Below are 17020 nucleotides of genomic sequence, written 5' to 3'. Positions count from 1 at the left end.
AACGACGAATGAACTGATAGGAATGTTTAAAACCCCATAAAATACACCTTCCAGGATTCATGCTCGCAATAACGTTGCGACCGAAGAGACGTGTTATTAGCGATGGTTGCACTTGCCACACTTTTTCTTGCGTGCTAAGCCTTCGTACCTTTGCGTATATCACACGTGTGTGAAATTGTTTTTTATGAAATTTTTTTCGATCTACCTATTAAATTAATATACTTTTCTCTGGAACGAAATATGCTACACGAGATCCGTGCCGCGCTTGTACTCTGCTTTGAACAGTGTATTACGCATTATGAGTATGCATCCATACAACAGGGTCAAGTGGACGGCCGCATGCTCAGTTGCTCTAGGCAACGAAACAATCCATCAATCCATCTATCATCGTACCGTTATATTCGACGTTTTATAAGGCCGCTAAATGGCTAGAAAGAATTTTTCGTCACTCGTGAACTTGAATCACGATTACAGACGTCCATAAAACCTGTTCATGTCCCTGAAGAGCCTTTCATCAACATGCTCCCGATAGTTCGTACGGCATGCTGTCGACGTGGCTCTCATAGTCAGTAATGGTTTCACCCAACCCAATACATCACAAGTGAAAAATAAGATGCAAAATCTTGAAAACTAAGGGCTTGTTTACAGAACCCACGTGTATGTATATTGCAGTTAACACTCTTTAACAGAATTATCATTAATTGCAGGCAGTTTCACAAATTCTGCAGTCCTGGGGACATTTCAACGTAAGATGTGCAACGATGGATCGAGTGTTCGTGACCGGTTCACACGTGAGAAACTTCAATACAAATTAAACGACGGTACGAATGACTTATACATTTTATTTAGATATGCATGTATTTGTTTATAATCTTTGAACAGGATGTGTCGAATTCAGCGAGTTTAAAATTAGGAAATACAGCAACCCTTCTGAGTTCACTGACAAGACAGATTTTCGATCGTTCTCCTCGAGCAGCGAGCGATCTGACCACGATTATTGATCAAGGTACAGAGCGATAGTGATATTAGGCGCAAATGCGTGTGGTCTTGATCGATCGTATAATAACCGTAATATACGACTTGCAGCAGGTTATGACGAGTTGTGAAATTTTCGAGTGAGGAATAACGAATTCGCTGGCATCTTACAAAGTTATAATTGAACAAATTTTAAAGAGCAAGACTGTTCGGAAACGTATTTGTACAAGATCCGATCCACGAAGGGAAAACAACTCGGTATTGATAATAAAAATGAAAAATAAAAAAAAACACAATGTCGTTGAATAAAGAGTACGTAGCACGAAAACGTGAAGCAGCAAACTTTATCAATTACAGTTGGGTTCGTCGATTTCGTCGAGAGTCGGTTAGTTGATAACCAATTTCATTTGGAGAAAACACGACTGAATGACCGTCCGTCACGCGAGGAATAAATGCCGTGCGTAAGGTATGCCTTCGGAGATTAGAAGTCACCCGATTTACAATGCGGTGAGGTGAGCAGAGTAGGAGAGGTATAATCCTAAAGTAGTACTTATCACTTTTAACACTATCATAAAATCTATTTCTAGAGCGGGTGAAAGTCTATAGGTGGTGACGTTCTGGAATGGAACATATATCAACGCAGCAATATACACCGGATCCAAATAGCTAGTACTTCGATAACACCGACATTTTTCCACACGCGTAGTTACATCATTGGCGCCTAAATTGCTAATAGAAACGAACCGTTACGACCAAAACTCACGAAGTCAATTTGCACAGAAAACACATCAAATATGGTTTAAAGAAACCCACCAAATGAAAAAAAGTACAGACGAACCGAGTGTGAATTTCATAAAAATGGAAAACAACTGGGTTGATTGTGTCTATGAAGCTTGGTATACGGAGTTTCTTAATATATTACGGAACTGGATTCTAAAATCTAAATTAGAAAATTCGAGGAAGTAGGTTCAACAGAATAAAAATACAGAACAATTGTATGTATGTTACTAAAATTGGGTTTCTTCGTGTACGAAGGGCATCAAAATTAGAAAAATGATGTAACTTTTGATCCCATATGAAGCGAGCATAAAGAATCTGAGTAGAATGACGGTCGTTTTTCACGGAAATCGATGGATTTCGATCACACCAACTCTAAATTATGGTACTCCTACTTCGAGCCATCAGCACATAAATATACGAAACGAATTTTGTAAGCCAGAATAAGTTTTCAAGCACGTAATAAAACGAAAATAAGTTACTGGTAAATTCCAAAATTTTCCAGCAAGTAGTGCAGTAGTAGTAACCTGCGTGTCAGGGAAAGAAAAGTAATAAATAATATATACGACCATTGAATATGATTTCCGTTTTGTACCGCAACGAACCGCAAGGTGTGTATTGCATGTGGCTAGACAGTTTTTCCCCTTCTAGTTATGTTACCGAAGAGGTCACTCAGTTTTTGTAAGAAAAATACCTCCAGAATTAGCTATGTATAGTTCAGTGAGAAAGTTCAAACCGTTATTATTGGTATTCTACTTACAATCAACATTACTACAGAATTTACTGTAACCTGCTGGGTAGAATTTATCAGGATGACCGTTGTCTCGAAATTTATAAGCATATTGGGTAGACGAGGTTCCGTTGAAAGTTAGGTACAAATTTCGTATAAAGAGAAGCGTAGAAGCCCTTGCTTATGGTGGCAGAGGCTATTTTCCTGTTTTCCAGTAAAGAAGCATTACCAGATTGCCTTGCATGGTTAGCATTCACTGCTGGTCTTTTACATTCATGAACCTTTTATTTTCTCCATCAGACTATATGCCCACGTTTCGCCGCTTGCAGCTATTTTATTTGCATTGATTGGAGTGCTTCGTTCTCCAATCTGTAATGCGCGCCTGCAGGTGTCTCGCTTTAGTCACGCTCAATATCTCTAACCAAATTAAACTTTTACTCGACGATCGATGAAAGACGACGAGTCAATTCATCTCTGGCATTGATTTCACAGCCTCGTTACTCTAGAGGCTACAAGACATTTTTGCTATCGTGATAAAGATATTCCTTTTGTTTGCTTTTACAATCTATTAATGCTTAATAACAACTTGAATACCTGACTGGACGATTATAGTTATGATAGTACAATGAAAAAACATTTGAATTTCAGGCTTATATCTACGATTCAGAGTGGAATCAAGAGCTTCACCATTTTCATGATGTAGGGGTTAAATACAGGCTACAGCAGATAATGAATATGTCGGAGTAACAGCTGTACCTGTTTCTTTGACGTTACGCTGTGTTATTGAGAGGTGACTCGTTTCTTGTCATCGTTGCATTTTACAGAAGCGCGGGTGACCATGATAGCACATGCATAGTCTCTGCTGAAGGAAGCAGTCACTACAACGCAAACCACATCTGCAAAGCGGTATTGCAATGAAAATTATTGAGGGTCAACCTTCCATACATCCGCACTGAGTTTCGTCTCCATCCTTGGAACCATAGCCGAGGCGTGACCTGCGCGGCTGTGTAACAGGTTGGTAATTGATGTCTTTGCAAGCACGTTGACAAAGAAGCCCCGTCGTTTATGCGGGTGCCGCGTCAAAGTGAAGTATAACGAACTAAAATATTTAATGTGAGGCCTGTCGGTGAGGATGTGACGCCAGGGTGTCGCCTTCCATTAATAAAAATCATTTCACCATTAATAGAAATATTTATATTGTCGCGCCACAATGGCTGTACGTAAGCCGGACACCTTTGGGAGCGCGGTGGAGAATTATGGCTCCCTAATACGACGAAAGTCATTTGCCCGGAAGATTCGGAGGACCGGCCCTTGGAGTTCAAATAGTGGAAGTATTTTTGATATCTAATCGTCGCGGGATGATATTCCATTTTATAAAAATAAAATAATAAAATAGCAGCGTAAGGGCCACCTGAGAATTTCTCACGTTCAATTCCTAATCGAGACGCCCTGGAAGAAATAAAAATATGAATAACGTACTTCACGTCAGTTGTGAGCCATAGTGGTAGTACACGTTGCCGGACACACAACGATAAGTAACCCCATGGATTTCGATCAATTGAGAAGTTGTGTTTCACGTTCCTCGTACCTAGTCATAACGATAGCTTAAAAGTCACGGTGTTGAAAATTTTGATAAACATGACGTACGTTGAATACTTTTTGGTTAAGAAATAACAATTTAATTAAAAATTCTGATGGCGTTCGCAAAAGGAGCAAGTAATTCCCGAGAGTATGGATTACCCTCAAACCGATAGTTTGCACCATAAATATCGAGGTGTGTACGCCATATTTTAACTGCATTTTTCGAATAAATTGTGATCAACCCCTTGACTATCAATGAGACGCATATGGGCAGAAAAAAGTCGTGCCACTATTGTTTCATGACATATCTGCGGACATTTGAAGAAACATGTTTTTACTACATCGATTTCACTATAATTTCGTAAATCAGCGTTTTGACGTGGTTGAGTTATAGGATAAATCTATGACATTTTTTTTCCAACACAAAAGTGGCACGAAAATTTCATTTTCGCCTGATTGCTAAAGGGTTAACCGAAAAATATAACTCATGCAATTGAAAAGTGCGAAAACATTTTTATCTTTAAATCTCAGCCACGCATTGTCGTTGCAATAATTTTTTCATATTATCGTTTCATTACATATGAATAAAGAAGACCTTGAATATCAATTCAGCTATCAGAGCGCCGGCACGTTAAATGTGCTCCAGAAAGATTTCTACGCGTCTGCAATAATGAATAATAATCCTAATGAATAAAAGAAATGTTTGTCTTTACATAAATTAGTCTATTTCAATATTTCTTATCTTATACATAATATTTCCATAGCTTGGTACAACACCGGTCTGAGAATACGACGATCGGTTATGACCTATACCCTCCTTCTTGCTCCTCCTGGTAAGTGTTACTGAATAAGACAAAAACCATTCTTCATTGTGTCACCATGCTGAAAGTAGTTCAGGACCTGTATCCGCCTCTACAATTACCTAATTCTTGCGAGTAGATCACTATACATAATACATATATTAAATATTCGGGCTCAGGACAACTTTCGAATTAAATGTTCTAATCAAATGGAAATTATGTAAACCATATACCGGCATGCTTATTATCGAAATACGGGAAGAACTTTATCGATAATGGAAGAAATCAATTTTTAGAAACTTTTACTATTGTAATCTACAATTCGTACAATTGCTACCCCCTTTTTAATCAAAAAGATCCACTAATTATACTCGTAACGTTATTTCAAACAGCAACATGTTTCACATATTTTTACAAACTAGAGTTTCGTTCGTTAGTCAATAAATTGTACGTAAACATCGGTTAGCTTAGAGGCAACCAAGCCGCATCCTAACATGAAAAATCTCGGGTGTGGATACAGTGGAACGATTTCCTATCACTCAGAAAAAAGAAATGAATTTTTCACAGTAATACACATGTGTATAATCAGAAGACATTCAGATTAATCAATTTCATCAATATGATTTCGGTAGGCTAAGTATAAATGGTCTGAAAGGCAGAAATGTTAAAAATGAAAACTTTCATCACTCGCACATCCAGTGTATGTTTCACACATGACCACAAAACTTAAGCACAGCGTGAAGAAACGTTGGAAATAGGTACATGTTTCATTTATCATTCATTTCTGTTTTTGCACGGGATAAGACATTGTTCTAATTTTAAACGCTCAAACAGGATATATCCAACATTTTCTATTCTGAGATACTCTCCTCACTCATTATAAGTTATAGGTACACAATATGGTCTGCAACAGTCATCGCAAATGAGTTCATAATGGATGAACTATCACTTGGCGAGATCATCGTCCAGGGTTTTGAAGAATTTGAAAGCTGGAAAGCGACGTAGTCGTAAAAGTTCGTATTCTGTTTGCAAGACCAACAATTCTGAGTAATTGTCCTGCAGTTTTCGCACGAGACGAGAACGCTCAGCGAGGACGTCCATTTTATTTTTACGATATACGAGTGCCTTGGACTCAACGTCAACGTCTCTCTGGAGCTCCATTTCACACCGCACAACGTTCATCGTACCGATCCTCTTATCGAGGAGAGAGTTTTTCTTTTTAATTGCCGTAATTTTCGCTCCGATAGCCGCCAATTTGTAGACCCAGTCCATGAGCTGCTTCTCCCAGTTTCTTCGCAGCAGCTCTAGCTCTCTTTCTAACTGTTGCTGCGTTCTGTCTTCCTTGAAGCCCTTCGCCTTTCGCTTCAAATACTCTTGAACCTCTTTAGTAACAGTTATCCGTTCCACGCAGTACAGCTCCTCGCGAAGGTCCTCAATCCGCATTTTGCGCGTTTTGTGATCCCACTCCTTGAAATTAATCCCTCTCCCAAAGTTTATCGTCTTCTTCATCGCGTTGAGCTTCGCGGTCCCGGCGATACTGATGACAACGTTAACTTCCTCGATTGCCGATCGTGGTATAAGAATAGCCGTCGCAGTAGATGCGTCACTGTTCAGGGCGACTTCGATCTGACCCATTTTCAGAACGAACTGTACCTCGACATCCTGGTCAAAATTCACTCTAGCCAGACGTTCGGCGTTCAGCTTCTCACCAAGCATTTCTATTTCCGTCTTGAGATTTGCAATCAGCTTGTTAAACTCGACCACGGTGTGTTCTGCTTCGGCAATATCCGCCAAGGCAGACTTCACGCGCATCTCGCTATCCACCTTGAGGCGGCGAAGACGTACTAAATGGTCCCAGTGCATTGGATCGATGAACGGTGGCAACGACGCAGGACGAACATCGAGCGCATCCAAAGCCTTGAGGTAATCCAGACATTCTCCCATAAGGAAAAAAGGCTTGGCCACACTTAAGACAGCCTTACCCATTTCTTTGAGATACGTCGAAGGAATGGCCTTCTGTATTGATCGCGGACGACGTTTGTAATGCCGCTTTAAAAGATCGTGGCCGACCTTGGCCAGTCCAGGGAATTCGGTTTTGAACTTCTTCTCTTGCCACTTTTCACGGTTACAAGCAGTCTCGTAATGTCCTTTGAGATCTGCTATGGCGGACTGCTGTCTCCGGACCTCCTCGCTCAAGCTTACGATCTCCGCCTCCTTCTGGCTGATCGTGAGCTTGAGTCTCTCTTCACTCTCGTACATTTGTTGTCGACGCATGTTTCGGTAGCAGCCACGCCAGAATCGAAGTCCCAACTGTTGAATAGCCGATTCGACGCGAATTCTAGTCACGAAAAACTCTCGCAGACGTTGTTCAAACCGCTTGATACCATCCTTCAGGGATCCGCTGACCTTCGAGTAATCAGCTTCGAGGATTCTCTTATACTTTTCTCGCTCTTGCGACAGAGTCTCGACTTCCTTCTCATATTGCTGCACAGCCAACACATCTTCAGCGCTGTATGCATCCGTTGTCTTAGTCAACATGCACTGCGGCTTTAGTATATCCTTTTTGATCAGATCCTCCCAGCGGACCTCGAGGACTCCATCCATCATAGCCGTCAATGCCCGCTCTCGAAAGTCATCGGCAAGTAGCAGCAGCCTTAAACGATTTGCTTCTGCAGCCTGCTTATTCAGTATGTCTTGGGCGGAGGGTGAAATGTATGGTGCCACCTCAACCTCCGAATCGACCACCTTGACCAGACTCTCAGGTGTTTCCGTTTGATCCCAAACAGGATCTTGTGGGACTTCGGAAACCCTTTGGTTGAAAAGAAGGTACAATTCAGAATCGATGTGTCGTATGCGGTCATTTCTTTCCATAACAAGATTCATCTCGCGTTCCTTGATGGCGTAGACATCGTTAAAAAGCTTATTAAAGTAAGCTCGTAAGCGCTGCACATCATGGCTCACCATCTGACTCTCTGTCATCATTTGAGCATAACTATATAATTCAAATTGAGAATAATAATGCTCCGAGGGTTCAATGAACCTGTAAGTTGTCATACCCTCCAACATCCTCTGGTTCAACAGTTCTACCTCGTCGACTACCGCATCTTCTTCATCCTCCTCAAGTATTCCATCCATCCGTTGTTTCTCATCGACTACCGACAAACTGTGTTCAAGTTTCATAGTTGACTGTGCCATGATGTCCTGTACTTTGTTGAATGGTGCTATCCATGGGTAAAAGTTTGTACTAAAATCAACCACGCTGTTTGTAAACTGCTTGGAGAACTGTGCCCAGTTGAGCAAAATAGCATCCTCCCGATCAGTTGGAACGGTGGGATAATTAAGTACTTTGAACCTACCAAAAATCGAACAAATTGATTGCGCTTGGACCTGTTGCTTTTCCCAAAATGACTCCTTTATCCAATCAGCGACACGATCCATTCCCGTACAATTCCATTCCAGCATGCAGCGAACATCCTCTCGTTCGTCCCGAGCCGCTTTTAGCTTCTGATCACGACTTACCTTGTCCAAGTCAAATGCAGATATTGGTAGTTGTTCGATCTCTGCACAAGCTTCGTTGACATTAATCAGGTGGGCAACCGTTGCCTTGAGAGCGGCGATGGAACTTTGAATCGAAGCCCTGGTTGCCGCGTGTTCCTTTGTCTCTGCAGCAATCTTTAGCGACCGTTTCCATTCTATCCAAGTTTGATCCTTGCACTCAGACGCGGGGGCGAAATGTACCCGAGCCTGAGTAAGCATCTTCACAACGCCTGGATCCAGCGTTGCGTAATCATCTTTGGAAACGTACGTCCGCCACTCGGACTCCTTTGCAATAACCCCTCTTAATTCAGTGAAACTCCGATCATCCGTGCCGGAATCTTCCGGTTCGCTGTCCTCAAACAATTTGTTGCACACCAAAGAACCATCGTGTCCAAGCGATATGATCACGTCGCCGGAGGGTTTCATGATTCCCTTGACGACACCCAAGTTTTGGCGATGATGCGACATTATAAACGCCACACGTGTTCTCAGTTTGTCTCCTTTTCTGACCACAACGATTCCATCACGCGAACACGTCGTTATCCACCGACTATCACTGAAAATTTTTGTTTGACGTACCTGGTGGTCTGAGGGTGTCGCCTCCAGAAGAGTGACCTCTTGCCAACCCCGAAACCCAAGGACTTGCAGCTGCCTCGTAAGATACGGTGAGCCAAGTACTTGGTAAACACTGACCGGACTGTACTGCAGATTTTGGAAACTGTCTCGTAGCTCTATGATGCAGCTAGCAGCCGAGAAATGAGTCTGACCATTAGGGAGATCGTATAGGAGAATCTGATTGCTGATGACTGCGTGCCTCGATGTAACGCACAACACAAAAAGCCTCAGGTGCCCCATATTATCATAGAGCAGAACATCCGATATTTGACGGTTGACCTCGAGGCGAGCCATGACTTCAAACTGCGAACCAACCTTGCTCGCGATGCAAAAGCAGGTGCCTGTTAGTGAGAATCCTGCTGCAATATAACTCCCGGAATAGGAGAATTTCAGTAGGTTCAGATCTTCCCGATGGAGATGGTATTGCGCAAGAATCAACGGCTGTTTGGGCTCACAGATACCGACTAACGTAAATTCTCCAGTATTGCTGGTCAACGCGACTAAAGGCAAATCTCTTCTTGAAGTAAGACGTGATACAGATCCGGACATCTCCAAATTGATTCTGCAGATCTCCTTTCCCGTGTGAGTTTCCAGAACGCCGAGGTCCGTGTCATTGTCGACGGCGGTAAGATGGTGGCCCCAAGGATAAATCCAGTTGAAAAAGCGATAAAAGCGACCACGCTGGAGGTGTGTGACCATGCCAGGAGTTGCGGTGTCAGGTTCGTCAGGTACTTCAAGCTGGATTAGATCACCCTCAAGAGTGTGAAAAAACAAACGGTCAGTTTTAAACGGATGTGATGTCAGTAAGTACGGATGGGTCTGAAGTTTTACCATCCATATTCTATGCCAGTGATTACTTTCCGTCGTTTTCTTATAGTATCGTATCTGGCAAAACGTCGTTTTGAGGACAAGACCACCGCGATACCAGCAGATATCGGATGCCTCGATATCTACGCACTCGGAACATCTCTGCGTCTGTGCAATTTTTGTTGGGACGGTTGTGTCGTGCTGCAGCACATACATGTGGCAGCTTTCGTCAAGAATTCCTAGAGTCGGAGGCCCTGGTTCTGGACTCCACGTTGCCGCATTGATACGCTCTCCGTGTGGCAATTTTACGTCCTTGAATTTAAGGCTGACGATTTTTCCGCATATTCTCATCTGCCAGACGGTCAGCTTGCCAGACTCCTTGCCGAGCTGGGCAATCATGGTGTGCCCGCTGTAAGTCGTCGCTATCATCTGCCTGTCTATGTCCTTAATATGGGTTGCCATAGTCGTAAATTGTTCTCCAGTTCTCCATGACCAAACCGCCAGTTGGAAATGCGGATACGAAGCAAGAGTGATTAGATGCTCGTGTTCCATGAACGCTGTCGCTAGGTAGCCGCTCGGACCACCTTTTAAGCATTCGGATATTCGTTTCATGCTGGGATAATTATACACCAGGACGCGTGGATTGCTCACCTTCTCAGCAAAGGCAAACAAGGGTAGCGTCGGGTGACCGGAAAGACAGCATGCACCTTCGCCCTGCGAGTGTTTCACGTAACTCTGCACTTTTTCTGTTTTCTGTACAACATCATAGAAGATTATGTGCACGCCTGAACACCACGCTAGAACATCCTTTCCAATCCAAGCCACGTGCGGTATTTTTCCACCGCGAATCCAATGCGACTTCCATTCGCTGGTTTTTGCCTTCATCTTATCGGTCTCTTGTATCACTGAAAGATCACGCGATGATTAAAACTCTATAAACCAGTGGATAATAACATGAGGAACGTAAAGCACAGTCTCTGTTATGCATAAAACTACAGAAATTGGGTTAGGTGAGCCTGCGAGTACATTAATCGTAAAATCTCGAACTCGGAAGCTCGGGACCTCGTTTGTTTCACGAACGTGAAGGTCGTCGCAATTCGAGTTGAGCCACGCGACTGAAATACCGTATAAATAATGATAGCCGAGGGTAGGTTCGTTGTGTATAAAAAAGCGGTCTTGAAGTCCTAAAACAAAGGCTGATTAGGATATGCGTGGTCGGAGCGGCTCGTATAAAGACCCCCAGAGCGCCGCTCGATGAGGTCAGCCAGCGGGGCGGCGAGGGCTGATCAAAAACTTATCCCTGCCTCCGTGATATACTGCATCTCGTGGTACCGTATCGGAGAACGCACCAAGCTTCTTGCCACGACTCGGAAACGATCTCGACGTATGCCCCGACGCTTTACCATTAAACCGACGCCCGCTGTGTACTTTATTTGCATATAGGTACCTAACCATGGATAGACGTGCACGGCGTCAAGTACGGTGACCTTCACGTCTAGCGCGGTTCATCATGCTCACCGATAGCTTGGAATAGCGATATAAGCATCGTGCCAGCACTCTAAGTATATAAATGATCAGACATCTTGTCACATCATTCATACAGCAAGTGCGGCAAGTCGGCTCATGGCAATTAAGATGGTGAGTTGGAAAGAAAAAGAGTTTCTACTAATTGGAAACAGTTTTTTAACACGGTCGGACCTAACGAATGTGTATAATACAATACAATAAGTCAGACCTGACACGATAGACGTTCTTGGGTTGGGAAATTCCGTGAACGTAGTTCGGGAATTAATTGATTAACTATTCATACATTTGAATTACCGCGGCATTGTCTCACATTTTAGTCAGATTCTCGTCCAGTTCGTATTCAGTATTTTCCGCACAGAGACCCGCCGAAGAATCGCGAGCTTTTCTCAAGTTGATCCTTCACAAGATGCAGTGTGTAGTCACGTTTCTTCCGCCAGCTGGTTTTGAAAGATAAGTTTTACAAAATCTGCTGTATAATTTCACTAATTTAGCATGAAAAGTAGGTAAAAAATCAACAAGTTTTTTCTAGTGCAAATTTCAAGCTAACGTAGCATAGGATTCGATCATGCGGGTATAGTATTTATCGTACCAATGCTTGCGGAATAAAGGTGCGCCGCGTCGAAACATCGAAGTACATAAAATAGCCGCTCATCGCAGAATCAAAGAACTGATTCCGTTTCTCCTGAATATTCACGTCTAGGGGTAACTGCTGTCCAGAGTATTCTATGGTCGGTACAAAAACGCCACCAATAGAATCAATACCTGAATTGATCAATATAAATTTAACCCACGTCAATCATCTTGTCCCGCGTTGGCCACCTACCCTGCACGCGAGCTGTCGCCACGAAGATCGACGTGGAGAATATCGTGAGTGTCCCTTATAATGACGAGCTGATTTTCGCAATGACAAAGGAAAACTTTAACAAACTACTCTTTTGTGACGGATGTTTTTATTGTGATAATATCAAATCCAGTGCGTATAACATTCGTCCGTTTTCAAGTTCGCAGGTACATTTGATGGAAATCAAATTACTGAATTGTCGCGTATACGTTACAGCTACTGGTGGGAAAAGTATTTTACACTACCGTCACGAAACGTTATCATTAAAGCCACCCGGTCCGGTAGTTAGAGGTATACCTGTACGTACCCATACCGTCGAAACGGATGTTACAAGAAAATAATAAAAATCGTGTGCAACTGACGAATTGTGTAATTTGATCAGCGGCAATTTCTTCGAATCGCGGATATCCCCCTTCGAAAATCATCCGAAACTGCGTACAAAGTGGCGGTTAGAAGGACTGCAGGGCGAGATTGCAGCGGGTATACCTACCGAAGGTGGTTGCAGTAGTGCAGCGCTCTCACGTGTTCGCCCGGGCGTAAGCGCGCATGTTTCAGTTTATTCATTTTTTCAAAATAACATTTAATCCCCCGTCCCCTCAATTTCGATTTTTGTTTCTTCCCGCACCGACCGCGAGTAACCTGCCGACCTGAGGAGGCGGCGTGATTACTGCGAAGCATTTCTAACCTGCCCCCCCTCCCCACATGCATACCCATACTCGGACACGCGTTTCAGGATACTAGGTACCTACATACCTACCTACGCGTCGGCTCTCCGGGGTCCATTGCGGCGCGAGGAAAGAACGAGGAGAGCACGAGAGCAGAGGTTACTTTTAATGTCTCGCGTCACGCAGCCGAAGGCACGCCGAAGAGTCCCTCGTTCTCCCCCCGTTAACCCCCGTCCCGCCCTGCTTGGCTTCTCCACGCCGGGTTCGTCTCCTTACTAATTTGGCGCCAATTTCCAGGCAACCTCGCAGCAAAAACTAACCGAACCATATACCTACTCAACGGGCGATGGGGGCCGCCGCGTGCAGGGAGGGCCCTGATTAAATGCTACTCGCGAGCTCGGCTCCGAGTTCCCACACTGGCGCGATTCTCGGCGCCTCCTTTGCCCCGCGTGGCATGGCAGGCCCTTGTACTTCTATATAGGTAACCTCGACGCGACACACCACGTGCGTGCCTATGGGCCTGCATGCGTGCCTGCGGACCATGCGGAGAACCGATCGAGCATCCCGAGGAGAAAACGGATATAGACCGTACACCTTGGGCATCGCCGGGGCAATAAACGAGTCCGGGCCGTCGGTGTTACGATGTCCGAAGACTGTATTATCGAAGGGATGGATTGTGGAGAGAGGAGGAAAAGACTGGACGAAAAGCCATTCGTAAGAATCGAGCGAAAGATTCGCATTTTGCACCGCTGAAGGGCCGTCGCACTTTTCCGTCAGAGAAGGGTAAGTACAGAGCTAAAACTTTCGTCACACTCATATTGTTATGGGCTGTTTCGTCTGTATTAACTAGAGGATCAGTGACATTAGCTACGGTAATCGCCGGGAAAATAACCCGTTCTTCACGCGTTTTCCGAGATAATCATTTCTTCTCGAATCTTTTGAGATATTAACTTTTCTCTGCTCAGTATACATGTAAACAAATATGACGAGGCCTATATTCACCTCATCATATTTCTTCCTCACTCCCAAATTTGAAATTTCACCGCTCAACAATGAGCGCTCTTGGCAGCTTCACGGTCAATAGCACATGCGCGTAAACATGAGCGAATACAGACGATAGAATGCCGAGAGCATGTGATAGATCAGTACATAAGCTATTATCAGCGGAATCACACGTAGAAACGGCAGAACGAGAGGAAAATAAGCTGTAAATGTCGTTTCTCCATTTACAGGTAATATTATTTTTATTCAACGTAGAATATAAGTACGTAGTGTAAAAAAAAAGTAATATAATGTAATGTATACGAACCAATAAACTCCATTTACAGAGAAACTCATCGCAGCTTCGATAAGGTTAAAAAAAGGAACATTATATACATATAGTCGATACGGAGTATCCTTTAAATTGCCCGACGTTGGCTGACTGTACGAGGGACGTCGGTTGTAGTCTCGACTAATTAACCTCGCGAATAAATAAAAAGTGACAAAATAGAGCGCAAGGAATAATTGATAGTAATCATTGGATCGTATTTCCATCATATTGTAATTAGTTGTGTCAGATTCGATGAAAAATCGGGAGGCTTAATATCGTCGTGTTCACCGACGCCATCAATTACCCCGATTATACTCTTAAGGCGTACCGGCGATCGCTTGCAACCCGTCAGAGCCAAGGTACAGACTAGGATAGCGCAGCTCTCATGGGCTACTTATAAAATGAATTTAAAAAGGGATAGGTGGGGTGAAAAAAATGGCGACTAATACGGCAGACAACAAGGCTAACCCCGGGGTGTTTTACCTCTAAAAGATAGCTCGAACGGATATAGGTAGGTACCTGTATAATATCTATTGCTGGTGGTAGCAGCTGCGCCCCGACTCACCTTGCATGTCCGAACTCCGAATAGCCCAAAGATTATAGATGCGTCGTGCAGGCGATCACAGACGAACGTTTAAATCGCTAAACGTCAAATAACACGCTTAGAACTCTTTTCCACCCCGAACCCCTTCCTCTGACCCCTTTTTCTTCCGACCGTTCTCTCTCGCTCTCTCACCCGTCCCGACCTCCTCCAATACCGCGGCGTTTCGCGCGTCTGCCATAAAAAATAATAGCACACGATCCACGCTCTTAGCAATAGGCAGTAGACGGGTATAATACGTATGCATTGAGCAGAAAATTGCTTTCATTGAACCAAATTTTATTCGAGCCACACGATACAATTTCACTGGATATTATATATGCAGCAGAACGCGGACACCTTTTGTTAATACATCGAAAATGAATTCAGGATTGCATGCGTACATGTGTGCGTAGTATGTGGGTAAGAGAAAAAACGCGAACAAGATTGATTAATCAGCTATGCACCATTCTGTGGTCTGATGTGCATGAAACTCATGGTAGGTAACAATACGGATAAACTGTGCTCACTAGATCAGGATCCGATTTCCGATCAGTTAATTAACCTTTTATGCGTCTCATTTTCTGTTACATATTGCCGGTATCAACTCAAAAGTATTTCTTCTTTCTTATACTTAATGCCTGCAGAAACTGAATGTTATCGACCAGGACTTGCAGTCACTATTCGATGAAATTTGAAGAGACTTTTCTAACATGAATGGTCCCTGATACCAGACACAGATTTTTGATCTATTTTGGCTGCTCGTTACTGAAAACCTTTTCCCATTCGTTGTAGTGATTTTTATTACGGCGTATCTACTTGGAAATACGGCAAAAACTTTAATAGTTTGAGGAAAACATGTCAAGAGTCGTTGAGAAGATCTAAAAAAATCTGAAAAGATGACTTGTAGAAAGGTGTGGTACGAATGGGATCCAGTACTGTAATTGTTAAGAATAGACTCATAAGGCATGCACAGATATTCTTGATTATTCTGACCAATGTATTCGTGACCACTGCGAGTTTTCATGTTTCTGATGTAGGTACTACTTTTTCCATTCGCACTACATATCAGAATTCGGTACTATAGATGCCATTTTTTTGACACGACACTTTTTACGGCTGACGTAAGCTAATTTTTTCGCTACTTTTACGTGAATTTTAATATGTTATCGAAAATAGTCTTAAATTTGTTCTGAAAGAAGAAAACTTTCAAGTTCTTACGTATTTTATGACTTTGTTAACGAGTAACTTTGCATGTTCGGTATATTAGAGGACTTTCCTCTATAAATATACCGTACCTATGCCTAAGTGTATCAGAACTCTGCTACTATAACCATACTACATGTACAAATGAAACTATGGGTACTTTCCCTAACAGACAGAGGTATTCAACTATGATCGTTGTTTTCAAAAATACAACATATAGCCTACAAAACTGTGAAAAAATTCCTATCACATCTAAAATAAGACAATATCATCTAAGGATTGGGACAAAGAAGAAAGTTGTTTTTCTGATCGGACTCTACAAATTCGCCGAGCACCCAATTGTGAATATCCAGCAAGCACTTTTCGCGATTTTCATGCGCACGCGCATCAATTCGAGTATAAGCTTACCGTAACCAACAAGCGACACGTTTATCGAGGAATATATCACGTAGCTTGGACTCGAATTTTTCAGTTCCACACCTGCCGTCGTCGAAACCGTTCGTTCGTTTACGGTGTTCTTTCCACCGATATGATAAAGCGACGCGTTTCTCACGCTCGATGTACCATAGTTCAACGTTCGGACTAACGAGTGCCGCACATGAATTCCGTTTCACTCCAGTTACCCCTGCGAGCTTATTGCGTGCCAGCATCATACCCATACGAACTTGGCGAGAGCATTGCTTCGGGACAGGATAACAGAGGAGCCGGGAGTTCGGTCAGAAGGAGTGCAGCACACAACGAAGATGCGGTCTGCCGGCTAGCCTCAATTAGCAATCCCTTGTACCACGCGGGCTTTTACTTTCTGGCCCTGACGCAGGCTGCAGCGTTAGAAATGCACGCTCGGGCCTCGAGACGCGACGTATCACACCAGTTACACGCTTCTAGATGCACGCCATTGACACGCCGCGATGACATATGAACTCCCGTGGTCTTTGTCCCGAGGTGAATACGGCCTAAATTGGAAGCGATGTTACGAGCCGCTACCGCGCGAACATCTCGCCGCCTGAATGCCCTGCACCGCGTCTTTTCGCGCTTGATTTATCGTCCTCCCGTTTTGCCGCAGGGCC

General features: G+C 43.4%; 1 protein-coding gene across 1 annotated transcript; it reads right to left on the bottom strand.

Annotated features, from left to right (window-relative positions):
- Nucleotides 1-5808: 5808 nt before the first annotated feature.
- On the bottom strand, nt 5809-10707 carry LOC124217291 (cilia- and flagella-associated protein 43-like). The gene has a single exon (XM_046622699.1). It carries the CDS (start codon nt 10705-10707, stop codon nt 5809-5811), a length of 4899 nt encoding a protein of 1632 aa, XP_046478655.1.
- Between the last annotated feature and the right edge of the window lie 6313 nt (nt 10708-17020).

This window comes from Neodiprion pinetum, chromosome 4 (genome assembly GCF_021155775.2).
Source record: "Neodiprion pinetum isolate iyNeoPine1 chromosome 4, iyNeoPine1.2, whole genome shotgun sequence".
Lineage (NCBI taxonomy): Eukaryota > Metazoa > Arthropoda > Insecta > Hymenoptera > Diprionidae > Neodiprion > Neodiprion pinetum.
The sequence above is the reverse complement of the archived record's forward strand: the minus strand, read 5'-3'. Positions and strand labels throughout refer to the sequence as shown.

Bases quoted from the DNA above. Each gene is read 5' to 3' on its own strand.
- LOC124217291 (XM_046622699.1), bottom strand. From the start codon at position 10,707: ATGAAGGCAAAAACCAGCGAATGGAAGTCGCATTGGATTCGCGGTGGA.